This window comes from Athene cunicularia (assembly GCF_003259725.1).
Source record: "Athene cunicularia isolate RWA chromosome 14 unlocalized genomic scaffold, athCun1 chr14_part1, whole genome shotgun sequence".
Lineage (NCBI taxonomy): Eukaryota > Metazoa > Chordata > Aves > Strigiformes > Strigidae > Athene > Athene cunicularia.
Genome location: NW_020799118.1, coordinates 11482538 through 11502478, shown reverse-complemented (window position 1 = coordinate 11502478; position 19941 = coordinate 11482538). Strand labels below are relative to the sequence as shown.

Here is a 19941-nt window from a genome sequence, read left to right as displayed (position 1 = left end):
TAAAAACTGTACTGTCATTTTTTCATCACTCCAGCAAGATTCTTGCAATTCAAGTGCAAGGCAGGTGATACTGCAAATAGACACGGCAGAAAATTTTGTAGAACCATTCCCACCTTCATGGAGGCCATTAAAATCCCACCAGTGCCCTCCATTTCTAACTCCCCATAAACACCAGCTGGAACAGCAGTGATGCTTAGCATCTCACTGAGAAGGGCTGTAAGAAACCTGGGTATTACCGTGCTGTCATCATCCTTAACTGAACAAAACCTGAGGTGCTGAGCAAGCAGTAAGAGGAAGATGCCAAGACATAGCTAGTGTGGGATTTTAAAAATCAGGCTTGACAAATGGCTAGAACACATCCTGTACATAAAAAAAAATTCCTACATTCATTCACCTGATGAAATAGATCTTATTTCTCTCAGGCTCTAAGACCTTAAGATGGAAGAATAGGTTATTTTCTTAATACTCTATGGAGTCATATTTCACAAGATCTAAAGAGCACCATGGAAATTTTATTATTTGGCATGCTGAAAGCAAAGGCCGTTTGTCAGAACAAAACAAATGGAAACAGGCTCTACACAAGAATCACTAACACTTTCAACAAGTAACTCTCAAAAGGTAGAGAGTATAAGTAGTAATAAATGCATAGCAAGGACAAAGGAAAGACACTGGACTTGTCAGAAGCAATGCTAGCTCTCAAAACTTTTCCACTAGGCAAAGGGAACGGAAGTGGACAGAAGGGTATCTACCACTGACATTTAACGCCAGAGGCTGAAGAATTGGAATACCTTTGGAACTGGACACAGGGAATAACTTGATACATACTAAGATGACAAAAGCCTTACAGCTTTACAACCTAACTGCTAAGCATAGAGGGCAATTAAAAACCAGAAAGCAATGGAAGCAGATCCTACCATAAGTGCTGCCCGTGATGCTGTTGGAGGGGACGGCGTGTTTCCCGTTCTGAGTGACTGCCCGCACGGGGAGCTGGTGCTGTCCGATGGTCACTGGAGCCGCCTGCTGAAGGATCGTGACTGTCTGTCCTGGAACACCCTGTGCCATCTGACTGGCAACTGTCTGAATAACACGGCTGGCTGTAGGTATTGTGGCAAATGCAATAGTTGGCTTTTCATCCATGCCTGCTTAAGAATAGAACAGACAACAACCATTTACTACCCTGGCTTAGGAGCAGGCTTTATTCTCATTAACATTTTAGTAGTGATACATACTCCTGGCTTACACATGTAAAAATACCTCAGCACCACAGGTCGGGATGAATATTTGAAAACACAAAAATATCCTCTGTTGCATATATCCTCTATCAATATTAAGAACATTTTTCTTATAGCATACACCACTCAGCAAAAAAAAAAAAAGTCAAGATTATAAGCTTGACCCTTTGTCCTAAAAAGGCATCATCTCCCTTACTGGCACATTATAGCTGTGATATGGACACCAGTCACTGCAAATCTCATAGCTTACTTTGTAATTATGGGCAAATTGGCCTGACTCTCAATACCACACAGCGGGAGAAGGCATTAAGATCTTAAACACTGCCTGGAGCCAAAAGTCTGCAACAGCTTGCTGTCATGCCTGCATGTAGGTTGATTTACAAAGGAGGTCTTCCCACAATTGCTAGCTTTTGCCAGCTATGGAAGTATATGAAGAAACCAGGAAGGTGGGGGGGGGGAATGAAGGGTGAGTTCCTGGATAGAGGTAACTGTTTGAGAGTACTCAACCACTTATCACACTTTTCAGGACAAGTAAGGGGTCAATTCATCAGGTATGTAATAGAGAGAGCACAGCCTCCTGCAGGGCATGCAGTAAAGGAGAGCCACTCTTCTCTTCCAGGGGCTCTGTGGGTCTCAAAGCAGAGAAGGCTGGCAGAAAACAAACTCAATTAGACCTGTAGGAAAAGACTTCTCCTATTTTAACATTAGTAGACAACAGGAGTGTTGTTAGATGGGACAAAGCACTGAGCTAAGAACTGCAGGCAGGCTGACGGGAAGCAGGGAGAGAAAAGGCAAGGAAAGCAGGGAGATTAGGGAGGAAAATGGAGCAACTAGGAAAAACAAAGGGAATGCAGAGACTAGAAAAGGATATGAGTGGGAACAAGAGAGGGACAAGTAGGGAAAGAACAAGTGACAGCAAGAACTAGTGAATGAGAGAAAGGAGCAGCTGTGACTGTTAGTGATTCAGGAACATGTATGGGATCCAGACAGGAATTTCTAGAAAATGCAAGTGAAACTCAAGCAGGATAACCAGGGCTGAACTAAAAATGCCAGTGGTCCTGCTACTGTGGTTGGGAAAGGTCTTTGTAATTTTTTTTCTTTCCCTTGGAGAAGAACCACTGCCCACATAAAAGCAATCAGAGTAACTAGCCTTGTTGCTGGTACAACACACATCTATCTTGTAGCACCAAGCCCTTCTGAAATGGCAAGCAGACAAGGTGGTGTCTAGATCACAGCAGGAGAACATTTAAATTGCCAAATCCCCCAAGGCTGGAATTTCCAGCTTAGGAAAAGAGGCTTTTGTTGTAACTGGTTTTTGAAGATTGCTTTAAAGGGGCACTGCCTGCACTTCCAGAAGCACATGCTTTCCTCTATGAATCCAGGCCTGCAAAAAAGAAGGATTCAGTCATTTATTTACAAGGCCATCCTGAAGCAGAGAGTGTCAGACTTTCCCAGGCCATCTCTTTTGGCTAAAAAAAAGCATCCATTTTTGTAACACATCCAGATGACCAATACATAGGCATAATATTAATATTGGGGATAATATAAATATTTAAAGCACTGCATGTTCTTTCAGCCTCCAAAGTCTGTTAGATTTGTTCCTCATAGCAGACAAAGGAGCACAGCTGTCCTGCTCACTGGTGGAGAATCAAATGGATGAGCTTTTATTTGGTTTTACCTGACGAAACATCTTTTATTAAGGGCTAAGCACCCAGTGAGTGAAACAGTGACACCCTCCCTCCTCAAAAGCCTGCTCAAGACTTAGAGTAACAAAGGTGAAAAGCTACCTCGGTGATCACCAGCTAAGTCCAACACTGCTCCTGCAGCTTCATGAGCTCCTCCTGCTGTGCCCTGATTTGTGAGGATGTATCCGTTTGCAGAGTTTGCAGAGGAGGTCACAACTCGGACCATTGTAACAGTGGGAGCTTGCTGAACTACGTGAATCGCATGACATGAAGGCTGTTGTGAAGTCACTATTGATGCTGGCATGTATGCGACTGGTTTTGCCACCAGAGTAGATGGTCGGGGAGGAACAGCCATAATCACTGGCTGGGCACTGACTGGAGAACCTGATCAGAAGAGAGAAGCACACATTAATAGGAGAGGAAAAAAGGCTGCCATTCATTTCATCTATGCCCTTCTTAATCTGCAATACCCAGTCCTTCAGCATTAGCTGTAGTAGGGGTAGGAAACAAAAATAAAGCTTCAAGAACACCACCTTCCATCTTCTCTTTCCTAACTTACAAAAACCTTACCTGCCACCTGAGCACACCTCTGTGAATAAAAGCCACAATACGCACAAAAAAATAAAGCTCTACTTAATGAGGTCTGCCTTACAACTTCACCAGAAACACCCCATACATCAGGCCAGTTACAGCACAGCTGACTAGTTGATATTTAACCACAGCTTAACAAATTACCAAGACCCTGGCCATAGCACCACAGAGCTCTGCGTAGCCAAGCTGATCTTATCCAGAAGGCTGATAAATTACTGTGAGCTTCATACTGCCATGGCTACTCCACTGTCAGTTTAGAGCCACCTAGTTCAAGGTTAGCTCATGTGTTTCTACATTCCTTTATTTCCTGCCCCCTCATCCAAAGACCAGTAAGAAAAATGGCCTGAAGTCTAACAAAAGTGTAAAGAAAAACAGATTCTCCTGTAAGACACTGGCTGAAGTGTTTCTGCCATGTCCTCAGCATGGCACTTTGTGCAATTCAACAGTCATCCTTTGTGAAACAAGAGCTACTCACCAGGTGCACTCTGTGAATACCGATACTCTGGAACTGAGGCTAACTTTGACCCAAAGTCGTGATCGTGTGGAATGGGTGAGCCCTCCCGTGACAGGCACTCTGGAGTCTGTAGGCCACTAGAGTGAGGGGACAGCAGGCCAGGGTGAGTAGGGGAAGCAGGAGCACTCCTGAAACACCAGAACGTAGGGTTGGCAAGTGTAGATGCATTTTGACGAGACAGCAGCAGAGATTGAAAAATATCTCCAGTGCGGGATTCTCTAGCAGAAGGACAGCCTTTCTTCCATATTACCCACTACAGTCTTGCTGGGAAGAGCTGAAAGGTACACAGTAACCTCACAAATGCTTTAGCACCAAATACAGTTGTATTATTCCTTGCTGAAGGAAAGTAGACCCTTCAGAGTATGCTTCAGATTTCATTTTAAGACCCACTGCTGACAAGCTGTAAGTGCCTCATGTTCAGATCAGTTTTATAACTTCAGGCCGTTCTCAAAGGATCTTTGTCAGTATTTGAGAGTGACAAGGAGAGGAAGAAAGATGCCATGTAGATGTGTCTGGCCCCACATATGCTTACAGGGCAGTTGCTCCCCCTTTCTCCCCATTGCCTCCCTCCCCAACCACTTGGTTCCCACCTCTGGCCCCACGTGGCCAAACACTTGAGGAACTGAACATTTCTACCCTGTTTGTCATTAAAGAGAAGCTGATCAGCTGAGGACCTCACCTCATGTTTCCCCCCCATTTTAACAGACAGAAAAGAAGAGGTGTGGGAGGAATGTTACATGAAGCTGCTCCAGCTAGTGTTGAATTGCAAGTCTTTATCTTCACAGCTACAGGGCTCAGAGAAAGCTGTCATTGCACACAGCTCCTCTTTTACAGTCACCACCGCTGACTGGAACAGCTACACAGAACACCCCTCATTGCTTCACTGCTGACAACCATGATCAACCTGATCTTCCCTACAGGAGAGTGTTTTAAATACCACAAGTTATTCTCACTATGATCTAATCCACATCTAAACACAGCTTTCCTGAAACGAGAGATTGGCATCTGAAAACACTTACTTGAGTGATAACTGCTTTGAATTTCTTTGAAATTATGCCAAAACAGATATGTTATTTGATGCATTTTTGTAGTTTGGTTCTGGATTTTTTTTTTGTAAACACTTAAGTAGTCAGAACAATTTTCAGATTATGCCTCAGGTCTATTTAACTATATTACCTCTCAAACTATAAACAGAAGTCTGCTCACTGTACTTCAGGAGAAGTTTTTGTTTGTTTTCTTTGTAATGAGAGTCTGGCACAGAGATTAGAGTAAGTTGGAGTTACCTGGAGGAGAGGGGCCCAAAAGGTGTTCGGAAGCAGGACACTCCTCTTTGCCTTCGTTTTCTAAATGCTTGCTCTACTAGTTTGGCTTCAGAGGGAGGGTCAATTCGCCAAAAGGAGCCTTTTCCAGGCTCCTCCTGGGAGCGTGGGACTTTAATAAAGTAACGGTTCAAGGAGAGGTTGTGCCGAATGGAATTCTGCAGGAAGCAGAGGAATGAGATGATTATTTTGCCATGAGGAAGCATATAACAAAGACGGTTGGGTTTCACCACACAGCTTAGAACAATAAAATCCACACTGCCAGAATCAATGTTGAAGATAGAAACCCGTCACACAGCTCCAAAGTCACAGGAGAACTCCAAGAGAAAACCTGGGGAAACTTGTCAGAGCTTCTATTAAACATGCTGAAAGATGGGTTTGCTTGGTACTACAGCATCTCTTAAATACATCTGGAGCCAGGCAGTGCAGTGACTTTTCTATGGAAAGCAATGAAAGCAGAGTTTTTGCTGAGGCAGAGGGAAACCACTGTAAACCACATCAGAACTCTCTCAAAAGACAGGCTTTATTCTAGGTAAGTGGAAAAAATTGCCTGAGCCTGTGCTAACTGCTTACCTGCCAAATGTTCACCAGGGTGCCCAAACATGCCCTAAAGGACACAGCGTCTCATGGTAATCATAATGCAAGCCAGCCAGCATGCTCTCAGACAGCTGCTTCTGAGAAAAAAACCATTATCTATGTGGTACTAGTCTAGCACTGTACAGATCTCCAGATGTTCACAAGACTATTTACCCTTTTCATTGCAAAAGCACATCTCTTACTGGGTGTAGTACTGTCTTTTGGGCTAGGGGAAAGGCTCAGTAAGCCCAGGTGTGCACAAGTTCATTCCTCTTCCACTTTCAAAACAAAACAATAGCTTTTGTAGCAGCTTTAGATGAGCTCTTCACAATTGAAGCCTTACAATGCCACTGGTAGGGGAGGGGGAAAGGCAACTTCACCCTCCACTGAAACGCAGCTCTCAAGCAGGATGCAGCAACTCGTCCGCAAAGCACAACTCTGTTGAGCAGGTTAAGGCAGGAAGTAAATTCCACAATTAATTAGAACTGCAGGGAAAAGCCAGGGAGGCAGAAATGTATTTATTCCAACTGTACTCAAAGTGCACCAAGTAGTACTGCTCCTGCCAGTTGAACACAATGAAATCAGCAGCTGCAAGAGTCTTTCCAGCTGCATTAGTGTATTATATTCAAATGACAACACCCATCAGAGAGGTGCCATGCCAAGAAAAAGCCTGAAAGCAGGTGGAGTTGAGGTTTCTGGAATTTCAAAAGCAGCCCTCAAGTGAACATTTAAGCTTGATTTAGCACGTGTTAACGACATCCAAACTCTCCTACCAAGCCCATTAGACTTCCTTTAATACCACAAGGAAGGCACAGACTCAAAGTTCCACAAGTTCCCAATCAAAGATTCAAAGCTTGCAAACTGACTCAGGCGATGCAGATGATACACTGGGAAAACAGAAAATCTGTGATGACTTAAGGTGTTATGATTAAAAACTGGGACCTCAGTTTTAGGACAGACAGCTTCTGCTTGGACAGATCATGCCAAACAAAGACAAGGTGAAGGCTTAAGCAAGATTCAGGCAAGTATGTGGGCAGCAGAGCAACTGCTGTGGAAAAATAAAAAACAAATAAAAATGAAAGACACACAACTACAACATTAATAGGGTTTCAGACACCAGAGAACCCAATAGTAACACACTACATTGCTCTAGAAGGTATTTAAAAAATCCACCTAATCACCAGAATCTAGTTAGCTTACGCTAAACAAATTCACTCTGGGAATAGTCAAAGCAGCTCTATTCCCAGTTCCCCAAATCTTTAATAAATGCATTTCCAAGCAGATAAGCTCTGTCAAAGTAGTTTAAAAGCTTGTCAGAGTCAAAAACTCACCTGCCAGCCTTTGTCAGCAGTCCTGTAATATGGATAATGCTTGGTAATGTGGGCATAGATCCCACTTAGTGTTAATTGCCTGTCCTGGGCTGAAGATATAGCCTGCACAATTAGCTGAGCATAAGAATAGGGTGGCTTGGACTCATCCTAAAGAAAAACAAACAGAAGTTTAGTCACTAACAGAATTTCTACACTAGAGTATACCAACAACCCAAACCAAAAAAGCACATTGGGCTGTAGTTTTCACAGATGCTAAGAGAGCATAAGGAGCAACTAAAAGCAGCATCATCCTCTTCCCTTTCACTCCTGTTTTATACTGCCATCTCTCCATTTAGCACAAGCATTTGTGTGCAAACAGGGCTAAAGGACCAAGCGAGACCAAAGTATCTCCTTCCCTCTCCCCACACACACATAAAAGCTAACTTCAGTCTGATGTCATTCCCCACCGACTTTACCAGACATGCTTAACACCAGCCCAAGGAACAGGATCAGGACAGGCAATTGAAAGCAGAGTTAGAGGGTGCAAAGTACATTCACTGCTTAGTGTTCCTGAAACTAGAGCCTTCAGTTCTGCCCAGCTACAACTACACTTCGTTAGAAAGGTTTCATGCAAGTATGCTATCAGCTCTCCTCCCAGCAATAAGCCCAATATGAAATCTGATCCTGTCCCTTCCCCTCTCCAGCAGGATTTGTTTCATTCTAAGAACTTTAATTTGTTTGCCAGATCTCATATTCCCAGCTCTTCATATTACTCCATCAAGAACAGCCTTTCTTGTCTCAAGGGAGAATTCAATCTACAAAAAAAGCCATCTAGTATTGTGCTCCTCCACCCAATCCCAAATCAGGTGGTTTTGGATCTAGACCTTTAACTTTGATCTGAAGATCAGCTCACCAAAATGAAATTTTATCATTATAACTAAGTTATTTTTTAATCTAAATTCCACTTGCTACTCTCCTCATTTAACGCTTGCTTAACAGGCCTTTGTGTTTGTTTTAAAGTCAGACTACAGATTTCTCATGGTAAGTATCTGGTTTCTTTCCCTGCTTCCCCTTTCTCCAATTGTGTGAGAAAACAAGACTCTGAATTTTAATGCACTCCTTTATGGGTTATCAAACAAGCAGAAAAACTTATCACTTAACCATTTTGGTGAATGATTTGAATACATTTTGGGCAGCTAAGGAAGCAAATTCATCATCTACCACTAGTAAAACACTGGTTTGAAGACGTGGTCTCAAAACCCTGTATACAGTGCCCTTATGGCCAGGGTGTTCTTACAGTCCTTTTAACTATATCTAGCACTGGCAATAAACTGCTGGGTCTTAATAAGCTTCCCAGTGAGCCCTGCTGGGTAAGTAATGTTTCTCTGAACCTTTGGGCTGTCCCCGCCAGATGCATCTGCCTGCTGTTCTGATGCTGCTTTTGCAGCATACTCTGCTGCCAGCTGCAGATCCGAGGTAATGTTGTGAACAAAACGATATCCTGAGGATCCAGCACCACGTGGACTGGCTGGGCAAGAGTTGGGAACACTGCAGAGGCAAAAAGAAAATACAGTTATTCATTACTTCATTTATTAACAAGATACATAGTTCTCACTCTCTAAGGTACGCTAAAGCTCCCAGGTCATTGAGAAGCAGATAAGCACTGGGCTTATTTTTGTCCCTGTGGTTTATCCAAAGCCCAGAGACTGAGAAAAAACCTGTCAGAGATAAAACTGGAATTTCTACAAAATCCTGACTGCCCCCCGCCCTTCTGCAATCACAAGACAGCAGTCTCAAAGCATTAAACAACTCCTCTATGTTTAGAGAAGAATTTAACACAACATACACTGTATCAGGGATGAATACTTAACTAAATAGCTTGCTATTACAACTTCTGAACAAGCAATACACCACCCTCCTTATGACACAGATATTTAACCAATCCTTTTAACAGATACAGGCTATGTTCTTTTACAGTATAAAAGCACCCAGTGCAGGCACCTGCCATGAAAGCCCCTGTCTAACACAACACCTGAGCTTCAGAAGATCATACCCTGATCAGAGCCACACAGGTATTTCTGTCATTCACCAGCACACAAATGCAGGTAACAAAAGGGAGCTGCAATCACTAATATACAACACAGAAGGTAGCTCACTCATCAGCTTTGGCTAGCGTGGGGCAAAGCCACGTTTAGAGCCCCAGGGCCACCACAAGATGGCATTACAGGAACAGCTACTAAGCAGGAAAGCCATGCTAAAGCTGATAAAACACTACAAATAAAAGGTGGCTGTAATTTGCAGCACCACTCAGGCACACAGAAGCGAGTGCTACAAGATGAGAACTAATCAGAAAGGCTTGTCTAGGGATCACACATCCTTGATTTGTGGGGTTGGAAGGACAGGAGAGGAAGGATGAGTCTGGGAACTTGAAGTTCCCTTTTTCTGTCTCTGCTCTGTGCTGTCCAGCATGAAGGGGTGCAACGCAAGAGCAGCATGACGCATAGCCAAATCCCAGGATTACATATGTCTTCTACATAAGAGCAGAGAAAGTGAACAAGAAAGCAAAACAATACACAGAAGATTTACATAGCAAAACAAGCAGTTCAAATTGTATGAAGAGATGCAAATTGAAGCCCACAGCTGGGAACTAGAATTCAGTAAAACTGGCATAAACAATCCTCTTATCAATCAAACGCCCGACAGCAGTGCTAACCCTGACACAAATAAATGCAATAATTGACACTTGGAGCACTGTGCTAAATGCTGCATGAGAAAACACAGATCACAGTCCTTTTCTCAAAAAGGTGACTGTCTAAATTGCTTCCCACACACACGTACACATGCAGACTGAGAGGAAACAGTGAGACAACCCTTGTTTGCTCAACGGGCAATACCTTCGGTGCACAAGCAATCTGACCGTGTAAAGAATGACCATTTCCTACCACAGTCCAGCCTGTAAACTGAGAAGTACTGCTTTTCCTTGTGGCATCTTTGCAAATAGCTGCAGTGCTGAGCTCTGCACAACCGAGACTGGTTTCTTATAAAAGTGAATTACAGGATGGGGAGGTCAGGGGAGAGGGTAAAAGCAACAAAAATATCCAGCCACAACAAACCCTCACAATAGGAAACCCGACCCATCTCCCATATAATGGCCAACTGAAGCGTTGCACAGCACCTGGTAACCCTTTCAGTTCCCACCAACAGTCCTTGGCATTAATGGGAAATGCTGCTCACAAGCACGTCAGGAGGGAAAGCTGTCAGGAGGGAAAGCTTTCAGGAGGTGCAAGGTATATAATGCTGATGAGCCCATACATATAAGTCTCCCTCTGCCAGGGATAAAGGCATTTCTTACCTAGTCTTTCAAAAAGCAGAGACCTGTTTGTGCAGGAAAATGAATCAAAGTTCACTATTTCAAGCTTTAAGCCCGTTTTGGAAGTGGATAATACTAAACCACAGAAGACACCCTTGATGTCTTAGTACTCACATGGGGAGCTAGTGTGAATTTAATTATTCTGCTGTCATTTTTCAATAGCTTTTCCACATACACACTCCTTATAAAGTGTAGATAATTACAAATGAAAGCCATTTTCATACATGAAACAATGACAAACCAAAAAACACAGCAATTCTTTTTATCTTTGTGTTTGGCACCCGAGCAATTATAACACATGGACTAAGAATGGAACGAGATGAAACAGTTTTCCGATTTTGTTCTTCGTCTGCAGAAATACATGAACAGCAAACCACAGAAACAAAAGCCAAAACTCAGGTCAAAGATATGGAAGAGAGAAAAGTTCTCCAGTAAATCCATGCTCTGTAGAGTGCTGTATTTCTGTGCCTTTCTTTGGGTAAGTAAATAAATAAAACTAGTATGGCTTCAAAGATTGTCCCATGCAGTCCAGATACAAGAATTGATTTTGTTTCTTCCAAGATCAGCAGATCAAGTAGTCCAGTTTTTGCTCGTCAAATTTTAGCTTCTGAGGCTCAATGACTTTTAAGTATGACTTCTTGCCTTTTTTAAAAAGCCCTTACCCTGCAGGGCTGTGATTCTCTTGAGTGCTGACAAAGCCCGTCCAACCTGAAGTGCTGTTAACTTTTAGAAAAGTCAGCCTCTCCCAGTAGATAATCACTGAAGAACTTAATAGTCCCCCTGAAGAAGCAGCTGTCCCTTGGGACAGCCACAGCAGTAGCCAAATATTTGGAAGAGGTATTATTCTTTTACCAGAATGAAGCACTTTTGTTCAGGTAGACCTGCTTCCTTTCAGCCTAGATGAACGATCAAGACACATGATAACAGAATAAACAAGAACAACTGTTAGGTGCTCCATGCAAAGAGACAGGGTAACACAGGCTGCTAAGTGTTCAAGCTCTCAGTCAATCATCAGAGAGCTCTTCAAAGGGAAGGGAGAAAGATACGACTACTGGAAAAAACAAGGAGAAACAGCCTGTCCCATCCCCCCCCAACACAGGACAGAAACAGTGAAGAAACAGTTTTACTAAGAATACCCCTCAGAGTTAAGTTAAAATTAAACATTAGTGCAGTCAAAACAAAACAAGCAAACAATGCAGTGACATCAGTTTCCTGGAGTTCCTGGAATTTTCCTTGCCACCTAGAGCTGGGGATGCTTGCATTCACTCACACCCCCTTTAAAAATACTATGGAACAAAAAGACTTTTCCCTACAAACACCTGTTTGTGCTAGAAAACAGAAATCAAGTGTTTAGGCAGTGATTATGGTTTGTTGGACATTAATACTGCATCAATACATGGTGATAATTTGATCCATTTTGACATTATAAACTTTTACTGAGAAAAGCATAGGTAGGCCTGCAGTTTCACCCAGCTCTCAGACATCCTAACTTACTGTGGTGATCCATGCTTACTGTCCATGTAATACAAACTTATTTAGGTTAAGCTTGTCTGTTAGAGAGAGTTTTCGGAGAGGAAGCAAGTGTTTTATACCATTGAAAAAACACACAGAGCATGTAAACAAACCAGCTGCAATTACCCACAGTCTTAAACCAGTGGCACCATGGTTAATGCCTCAAGCCCCAGAGATCTTTGATATTCACTGAGGATTCAGCATCTCAACTTGAAACATTGACTGCATGCAGCCATTGAGCCACAGTTCCCCAAAATACCACGCTGAGACTCATCTTCAGAATCAGACTACAACCACGTGCTGAATCACATCAGCCCTTTGTAACATGTTTTCCATCCAACACTTAACCCTTCTTCAGATGAAAGGCCAGAAAGACGAGGGCTGAATACAGTGTTAGCAATACATTCACTCATGTAACAGGCAGAATGCCTTTTAAACACAGGGCTTAATCTCTGGCTATTGAGAAAGTAACAGTTCTTCATAGCATCATGACTCACTTTCAACTCCAGCCAACAAGAATCTAGCCTCTTAAGTTCACAGCACTTTAAAGACTTTATTGTTGCTAGAAACACCAGCTATTGGAGAACATGTAAAGCTTATTGCATTTCTGCTGGAATGTTCAAAATCAGTCTGCTTTACCTAAAGAATCAGAGTGCAGAAATAGGACATTCCAGTGTGTATGGATACTGTGTGTTGGCTTTTCTCTTCTCATTTCAAAGAAAGAAGGACACAGGAGACCCAGAGAAGGTGCTGATAGGGATAACTAGGATAATCAGAAATACAGAATGGATTCTATACAGGAAACAGTTTAAGACAGAAGCCAAGGTGCAAAGAGGTGGTGTTCAACTCCTGGGCTCTTCCAATAGAAGTGATGATGAACACAATGAAACTAAGCAGCATGTCTAAGTGAAGTGCTCCTACATTTGTAGTTACCCTGTGGAACAACATGCTATAAGACAGGGTTGATGCTACAAATCTATGTTAATGCAAACAGCCATTATACAAGTTCTCGGGGAAAGGAGGAAGACAGGGAATCCATCAGGGACTTTATTAGACAGATGGTCAGGAAGTCCCTGCTCTGAGGCAGTCCCTGATTCAAGAAAATGGCACAGGCAGACTGCACGTAAGTTAGCATTACACTGTTCTCTGTGTTTTTGTATTACCCCAAAGATACCCATCTGAGGCAGAAGACTGGGCTAGAGGGATGTGTTGCCTAAGCACATACAGAGATTCCTCTGTGTAAGCCTCCAGACTCTCTCAATACTAGTCACATTTCACAGACGGGGGGGTGGGAATAAAAATGAAGCAACAAGCGGTTAAATGATTTATTTATGGTCATACGAAAAGTCTGTGAATAAGCTGAGAACAGAAACACTCCCAAACTCCAGTGCCAATTTCTCCAGAATGACAGGCAGTACAAGAATGCAGGAAAGTTGCCCTATTACTTAATTTCATTCTTTTCTGCAAGAAGGACATCTGTAGGGATCAGCCTAAACAGGCTTAATTTAAGCCAGGTATATGGATATAGCACCTACCTACTCTATGAAGAGGAAAGATTACCTGGGATCCTACAGAAAATTGTTCACCTGACTTAGAATCTGCAATGCTGAAGAGGAAAAAACCCACCTCTTCAACTTTGTGGTTTAGGATATGGTATGCACATGGGCAGTGCCTTTGAAAAATGCTTAAGTGCACATTGTGAAGCAGGTACAAGAGACATAGCAGTGATAAGACTCACAACTTCAGCAACACTGCCGCTATAGAGATTCCTGTCTAAATAGGCTTTTTTTTTTTTTTTAAGTCCCTATTGAGTACAAAGGGAGAATTCCCATTTCTTAACATCTTCCCCAGTCTCCTCAAATGCAAATTGGAGATGTGATGCCTTGCACACAAGGACTCTAATTAGAGAAATGCCACAAGCCTCAGACTACCCCTTATATTCCATTTCACGAGCCTGCAAAAAGGGGCACCAGAGACATCGGGACACTTTTTAACATGCAATAAGCAAGAATCAGGTCAAAGTACAGCACATTGACTTGCAAAATGAGCATTTCCACGATACACCAATCAGCAATAATGGGTGAGAATCCTCTGCCACTCTCTCTTTCCTCGGCCCAGCCCCAAAATCATAACTCAAAGAAAGGCAAGTCCTTGCATGTTGCATATTTCAGACAGGTTTCAGAAACAATCAGAAGTGGTGAGACTGCCAAACCAAGCTGGATTTTGATGTGAAAGGAGAAATCTGAGAGCCTCCCTGCTTGCTTAATGCTGAAGAAAAACAAAGCTGTCGAACAAGCCACAGTGAGCGAAAATTCACTATCCACAAAAGTTGAAATTCTTATTACTTGTCTGTGCTCCAGTGGTTCCCCTCTTTGAAAGGGAGTGAGCTCATGCTGACCATGGATTTAGTGAACATTTTATACTGATCAGGGGGAAGGGGAAGTGCTCATGTAGCTGGTGACATCTGTAACCTTTCCTCCAACACATGGCTTGGCACATCTCCTCTAGCACATGGTCCATTATCTGACTTAAACATGTGTAGGAACTCCCAAGCCCGGTATAGATTGTTGCTTTTCTTATGTGATGTATATGCATCACACTAGCTGGCTTGTGGTTTGGAGACAAGGGTGATTATTTTTAATCACCAGTCTGTCCAATTGTGGGGAGTTACCCAAGCTGTATATTCTGCCCAAATGCAGGAAGTAATGGATAACCAAGACAATGCAAAAGAGCTGCAAAAAACCTGCCTTGGAGCTCTTCACCGGCTTTTCAGTTAAATGGCTAATAGTGCTACAGAAAGAAGGAACACCTGAATGAAATGGAGCAGGCAATATTTATGCAATCCTGTTACAGTGAGTGAATGCATCCACTGAAGTCTGGGTTCATTCGGCTTCCCACTACATACCTTTAGAGGAAATGTGCAAATTCAGATTAATCCCAAGCGTCCTGAAACAGTGTTGTATGGCTGTTCCAGAGCCTATTAAAAAGCACTCCCTTTTTCCAAGCCAAGTCTGAAGGAAAGCACAGCCAACATTTGCATGTCTACTACGACATGGCTCACACACTCTTCGTCACGCTCTGCAGAATAAAAGCTTAATACATAATTTATCTACTACACACTCTTGGAAAATAGTAATTACACTATACATGCATAAAAATCAGACAATGAATTTCAATGACCTGTTAAAGGCCACAAAACAAGTTGGTGACTAAGTCAAGATAACTGTGCTTCCTAGAGTGCAGGCCTCTGAATAATCCACTATCAAGGCATGCAACATGTTACTGAACTAATTTTGCCTAGTGAAAATAAGGAAAAAAAAAAAAATTTTAAAGAATACAGCTTATGAAACCATAGCAATTCAGCTCACATCTTCTGGTTTACTAATCAAGTTTATAAAACAAAAGATGCAGAAGGGTATGAACTGATCTTTTGTTATTCATACCGCTAATTTCATTGTAAACTGGGTATTGATCCTTCTAGCAACAGATGACATGGGCAGGCACATTAAGTACCAACAATTAAAATACAAATTTAGGTCCACACACAAATATGTACCAGTCTTGCTATTAGCACAGAACCTCACCACTTTTCAAACAGTGGTTCTCACAGGGCTCTAGGGGCTCTTCTTCCTAGATCTCAAAGAAGGTTGGGTTTTTTTTGGGGGGGGTTGTTTTTGTACACTGATAAAGACCATATATGAGCTAACTATTCATACCTTTTCAGTGAAAAAACCAAACAAGTAAACGAGTACAAGACAAAGTGTTCAAGCCCACTCTGGTAGAGAGATAAGCCAGAAGTAGCAGCTGTAAAATATGAATAATGATACTGACCACCATAGTACAACATTTAGTATTTCTTTATTGTAGCTTTTAAAAATATGTATCAGTGAGAATATAATTGCTGTTTAGAATAGGGAAGCACATAGAAAGAAATAATTTCATTGTCATGAATACAAAAAAAAAAATTAAGCCTAAGGGGCAGTGCTTGAGAGAGATGTTATTTGGAAAACGGAGCTAAGTTACTGCTATAGGATCATTAACATCAACGGGAAAATAATAAAAGGAAAACTAAACACTATAAATCTAAACTCCAACTCAGTATGACTTTGAGACCAGGAACAGGCTCCTAGATCACATCTTGTCTCTGTGGGTCTGTTTATAATCCAAGCACAAGCCACTCTGGGACTAGATTGCAACACATATATGGAGTCACATTCATGTAGATATAATGGACTTACAGCAAAACCAGGCAAATCTAAGTGTTTGTAGCATAGGTGAAGAACTTCATGTCACCAGTGTCACCCAAAGAGGATCCTCCAAATGCAAGCTGCAGAACCTTAAAGCTATGTACCAAAAGACTGTACCTTAACTCCTGAAACTGTAAATCAGTTTTATCTCCCAACAGTCAGAGATGAATTTAACCAAGCTACACATGGTGTAGTGGTTTAGCTTTTTAGTGCCTTAAATTTACTGAGATGTGGTGCTACTCTGCCCTTTCTTATGTTGTGTAAAATGGCAGTCTGCTTCTACGAAATTCTTATAACCACAGTGGCCTTTTCCTTTTTGGAACATGTAAGTCTGACTTTTTTTAAAAGGAATTTTGAACTCAAAGCAGGAAGAAATAAGCCATGGCTGTGTGTAAGCCTCACAGCATGCTGCCAACCAACATTTTCCCTTAAAGCTGTACAACAGCATTCAAAACACATCTACAGATGGCCCCTTCTGGAGATAAAACACCTAGCTAAGAAAACAGTGGTCACATTTCTCCCTAGGAGTAAGCAGGAATCTTGCTTTGCAAAGCTGCTGAGGGTGGCAGGTTTGGTTTTGTTTAACTAAAGCTCATTCCCTCTGTAGGCAGTGCACTTTACAGAGGGAAAATAAATAGGCTGGAAAAAACCCAGAAGTTTGCAGGGGGGAACCTGCAGGGAAGCAAGCTGCAATGTAAACAGGGAGGCAGAGCAGGGCCGGGGTCAGGAGGGCAGGGCTGGATCTGGCGGTGGGAGCACAGGTACTGCCCCTGCCCCGCTCCGGGGTGGAGGCAGGAAGAGGGGGCCAGGAGCCACTTTCCAAAAAGGAAATTTCACCCTGCCCAGGATTTCCAAACTGCAATAATTTTCCACGGGCCAATCAGGGAGGAGCGAGGCAAACGCACCAAATTAGGAAAGTAAATACTAGAAGGGGGAGCGGGAGGAGGAGAGTCCAGCTCATGCAACCACCTCCCAGAACAAGCGATGGGAGAGGGGTTTGGGCCCCACACTGAGCCCCCAACCAGCCCTCCCAGCCTTGCCCTTGGGGAGAGGACACTGTGCCAGCCTCACCCACCACTGAATCCACCAAAGATAGCCAAGACCTGCCCCGAAAGCCAGATTGCCAGAATCTTCCCCGAAGAGCGTTCCTTTTCTCAGTCGGAAACACCCAAATCACTTCCCAGAGTCTGGCCCCCAGGGTACGAGAGCTGCAAGACCCTGCCGGGGGAGAGGCAATGTTGAAGGGGCTGAGCAGCGATGTTTACAAATGTGTCAGCCCCTCCTCTGTAAGAGGAACTCGAAAACGAAAGGGGTTTGGCAAGTGAAACCTCAGATGTCTTTTGAGGTTTTCTGAAGACTTGGCTGGATTAGCTTCTGCTCAAGACAAACGGATGCAACAATTAATCATCCTTAGTAAACACACTGTTAGGGGCTGAGCACAATTCAACACTACTATTTCCACTTTCTCCTTATGCAAAAGAAACATTCTCAGGGAGTCAAATATCAGTTGCAGGCATATGCCAGAGTCAAAAGATACAGCCTCTGTTAGTAACACAAACCACACTGTGCTGCTTTGCGCAAGATGACTGAATGGAAACTAGCTACCATATGTTGGCAAAGAAACCATCCCCCTCCCCTCCCAGCAACAAGCTTCATCTAAAAAGAGAAGGTTAAATATAAACTCAAAGCAGTGCCTGAACAGAGGACTAAAACCACAGACACCTCCAGCCCCCTCTTTCTAGAATATCTGCACTGCACATCTGTGAAGCTCTGCAAGACTGGTGGAAAAACCCAAACAAGAAAGTGCCTCCACATCTATGCAAAACTAAACGGGTTTCATTGTGACACTGAAGTTGTTCTCAGACAAGTAAATTTGAATACTACTCACTGAATTAGTGCTGTCAGAAGATGTTTGTGTATGCATGTTTGCAAATGTAGACAAGAAAACAAATCAAAAGCTATTACCAGGTACACTCTTGCTATTCTGAGGCCTGCACGTTTTAAAACTCTAATACATCATTCTATATCCTGAGTGTACTTTATAAAAGTTTATTATACTTCAAGTAACAGCTTTAATGTTAAAAAAAGATTATACAGCAACTCCATAATATCAACTCTTTGCTGAGAAAGAAAATATTCCAGGCAGTAGCTTGATGCACAGGTTATTTCTACCGCACATTAATGAATCAGATAATTTACAAAACAGGATACTTGCACAGATGTACATTCAGATTGCTACAGCCCCTCAGTACATGGCCAGCATCCTACCCCCATTTCCTTCTATTCCCAGGAAACCACGTGCCAATGGCCACCCTTGTCCCTAACTTCAGATAACACTGGCACCACCCAGCAACAACAGAATATTGAGATAAAAATAAAACAGGCAGTCCTAACATAGAAAGGATTTGCCTGCTTTCTTTTCTCCATACATATAGGTAGCTCTTTATAGATATTTCTAATTCCACTGCCAAAGATAGACTAGTAACTCTATAGTGTGAAACTAACACTCACGTTCCCCCCTGAACCCTTTAAGCTCTTAAACAAAACCCTTGTGCCCTACTTCCAGCCACCAGAACATAGTTTTTAGCAGTCTTTCATAATTCTGAACATCAGATATTTAACTAGTCATTTTTAATGGGGCATTTCACACAGCAAGTATACCAAACAAAGCAGGGCTGACAGACTTGTGTCCAAGAACAGATGGGGTTTCCCGAAATCACCCTATGGATAGTTAACATCTTACCTGATAGTGCCTGTGGGGGATGGGAGGGGACTGACCACGCTCCGGAGATCCGGCTCCGGGATGTGGATCTTCAGAGGCGATATTTGAGGGTAAAGTGGCCGAAGGGGAGGCGATGAGGCTTCCTCTTTTACTTCCTCTTTATGGTATAAAGATGTGAACTGGATCTTTATAACCGTGCTAGGGAATCGGAAAGTACATCTGAGGGGAAAAAAAAAAAAAAAAAAAGGGTAAAATCAGTTTCACACATGATACTAAACATATTTAAGTGGTTTTGTATGCAATTGGTCATCATTATTTCATTCACAGCACAGAAGTCCACCATTCTCCGTAGCATAATTCTGCCAGTGTCTGGGGCAGAATTACTGATCATTCATAGATCTCTGTAAATGTATCAGTGTGTCATGTATCACTGAGTGATTAGATGCAAGCTGAAGGCTTGGGTAAGTGAAGTGATTTCCCCAAGGCCATGTATTCCATCAATGACTAAGTACGTTGCAGCACTGTAACGACTGCTATATCAAGGACTAGGATTTATCTTTTATTAGCTCCTTGCAGGTAACTCGGGAAGATACAAGATACTAGAAAGTATCAAACCACAAGCAACACGGAGCAAGAGAGCCATAAAATCCAGAGCAACAAACAGCCTCCAGGTAAGACCAGACAGCACTATTTAAAGACTGGCCTCTACAAACTGTAAATTAATACTCATTGATATCTGCACATGATGCTAAGGGATCATCTGGCAGGTTCAGATTAAAATACATTCATATAAAAGTGCCTGCCTTTAGATAACATGGGTTATAGCTAGCAGGATCAGAACATCAAGCCTATAGTACCTCATT

At 42.6% G+C, this 19941-nt stretch overlaps 1 protein-coding gene across 1 annotated transcript in view; it reads right to left on the bottom strand.

Annotated features, from left to right (window-relative positions):
- Positions 1–19358, bottom strand: part of FOXK1 (forkhead box K1) — a 29337-nt gene extending 9979 nt beyond the window's left edge. The window contains 8 exon segments of the mRNA XM_026858761.1: positions 915–1142; positions 3020–3301; positions 3984–4150; positions 5306–5499; positions 7249–7395; positions 8619–8775; positions 19100–19323; positions 19326–19358. Coding sequence (XP_026714562.1) covers positions 915–1142; positions 3020–3301; positions 3984–4150; positions 5306–5499; positions 7249–7395; positions 8619–8775; positions 19100–19323; positions 19326–19358 — 1432 coding nt within the window.
- Positions 19359–19941: the final 583 nt, after the last annotated feature.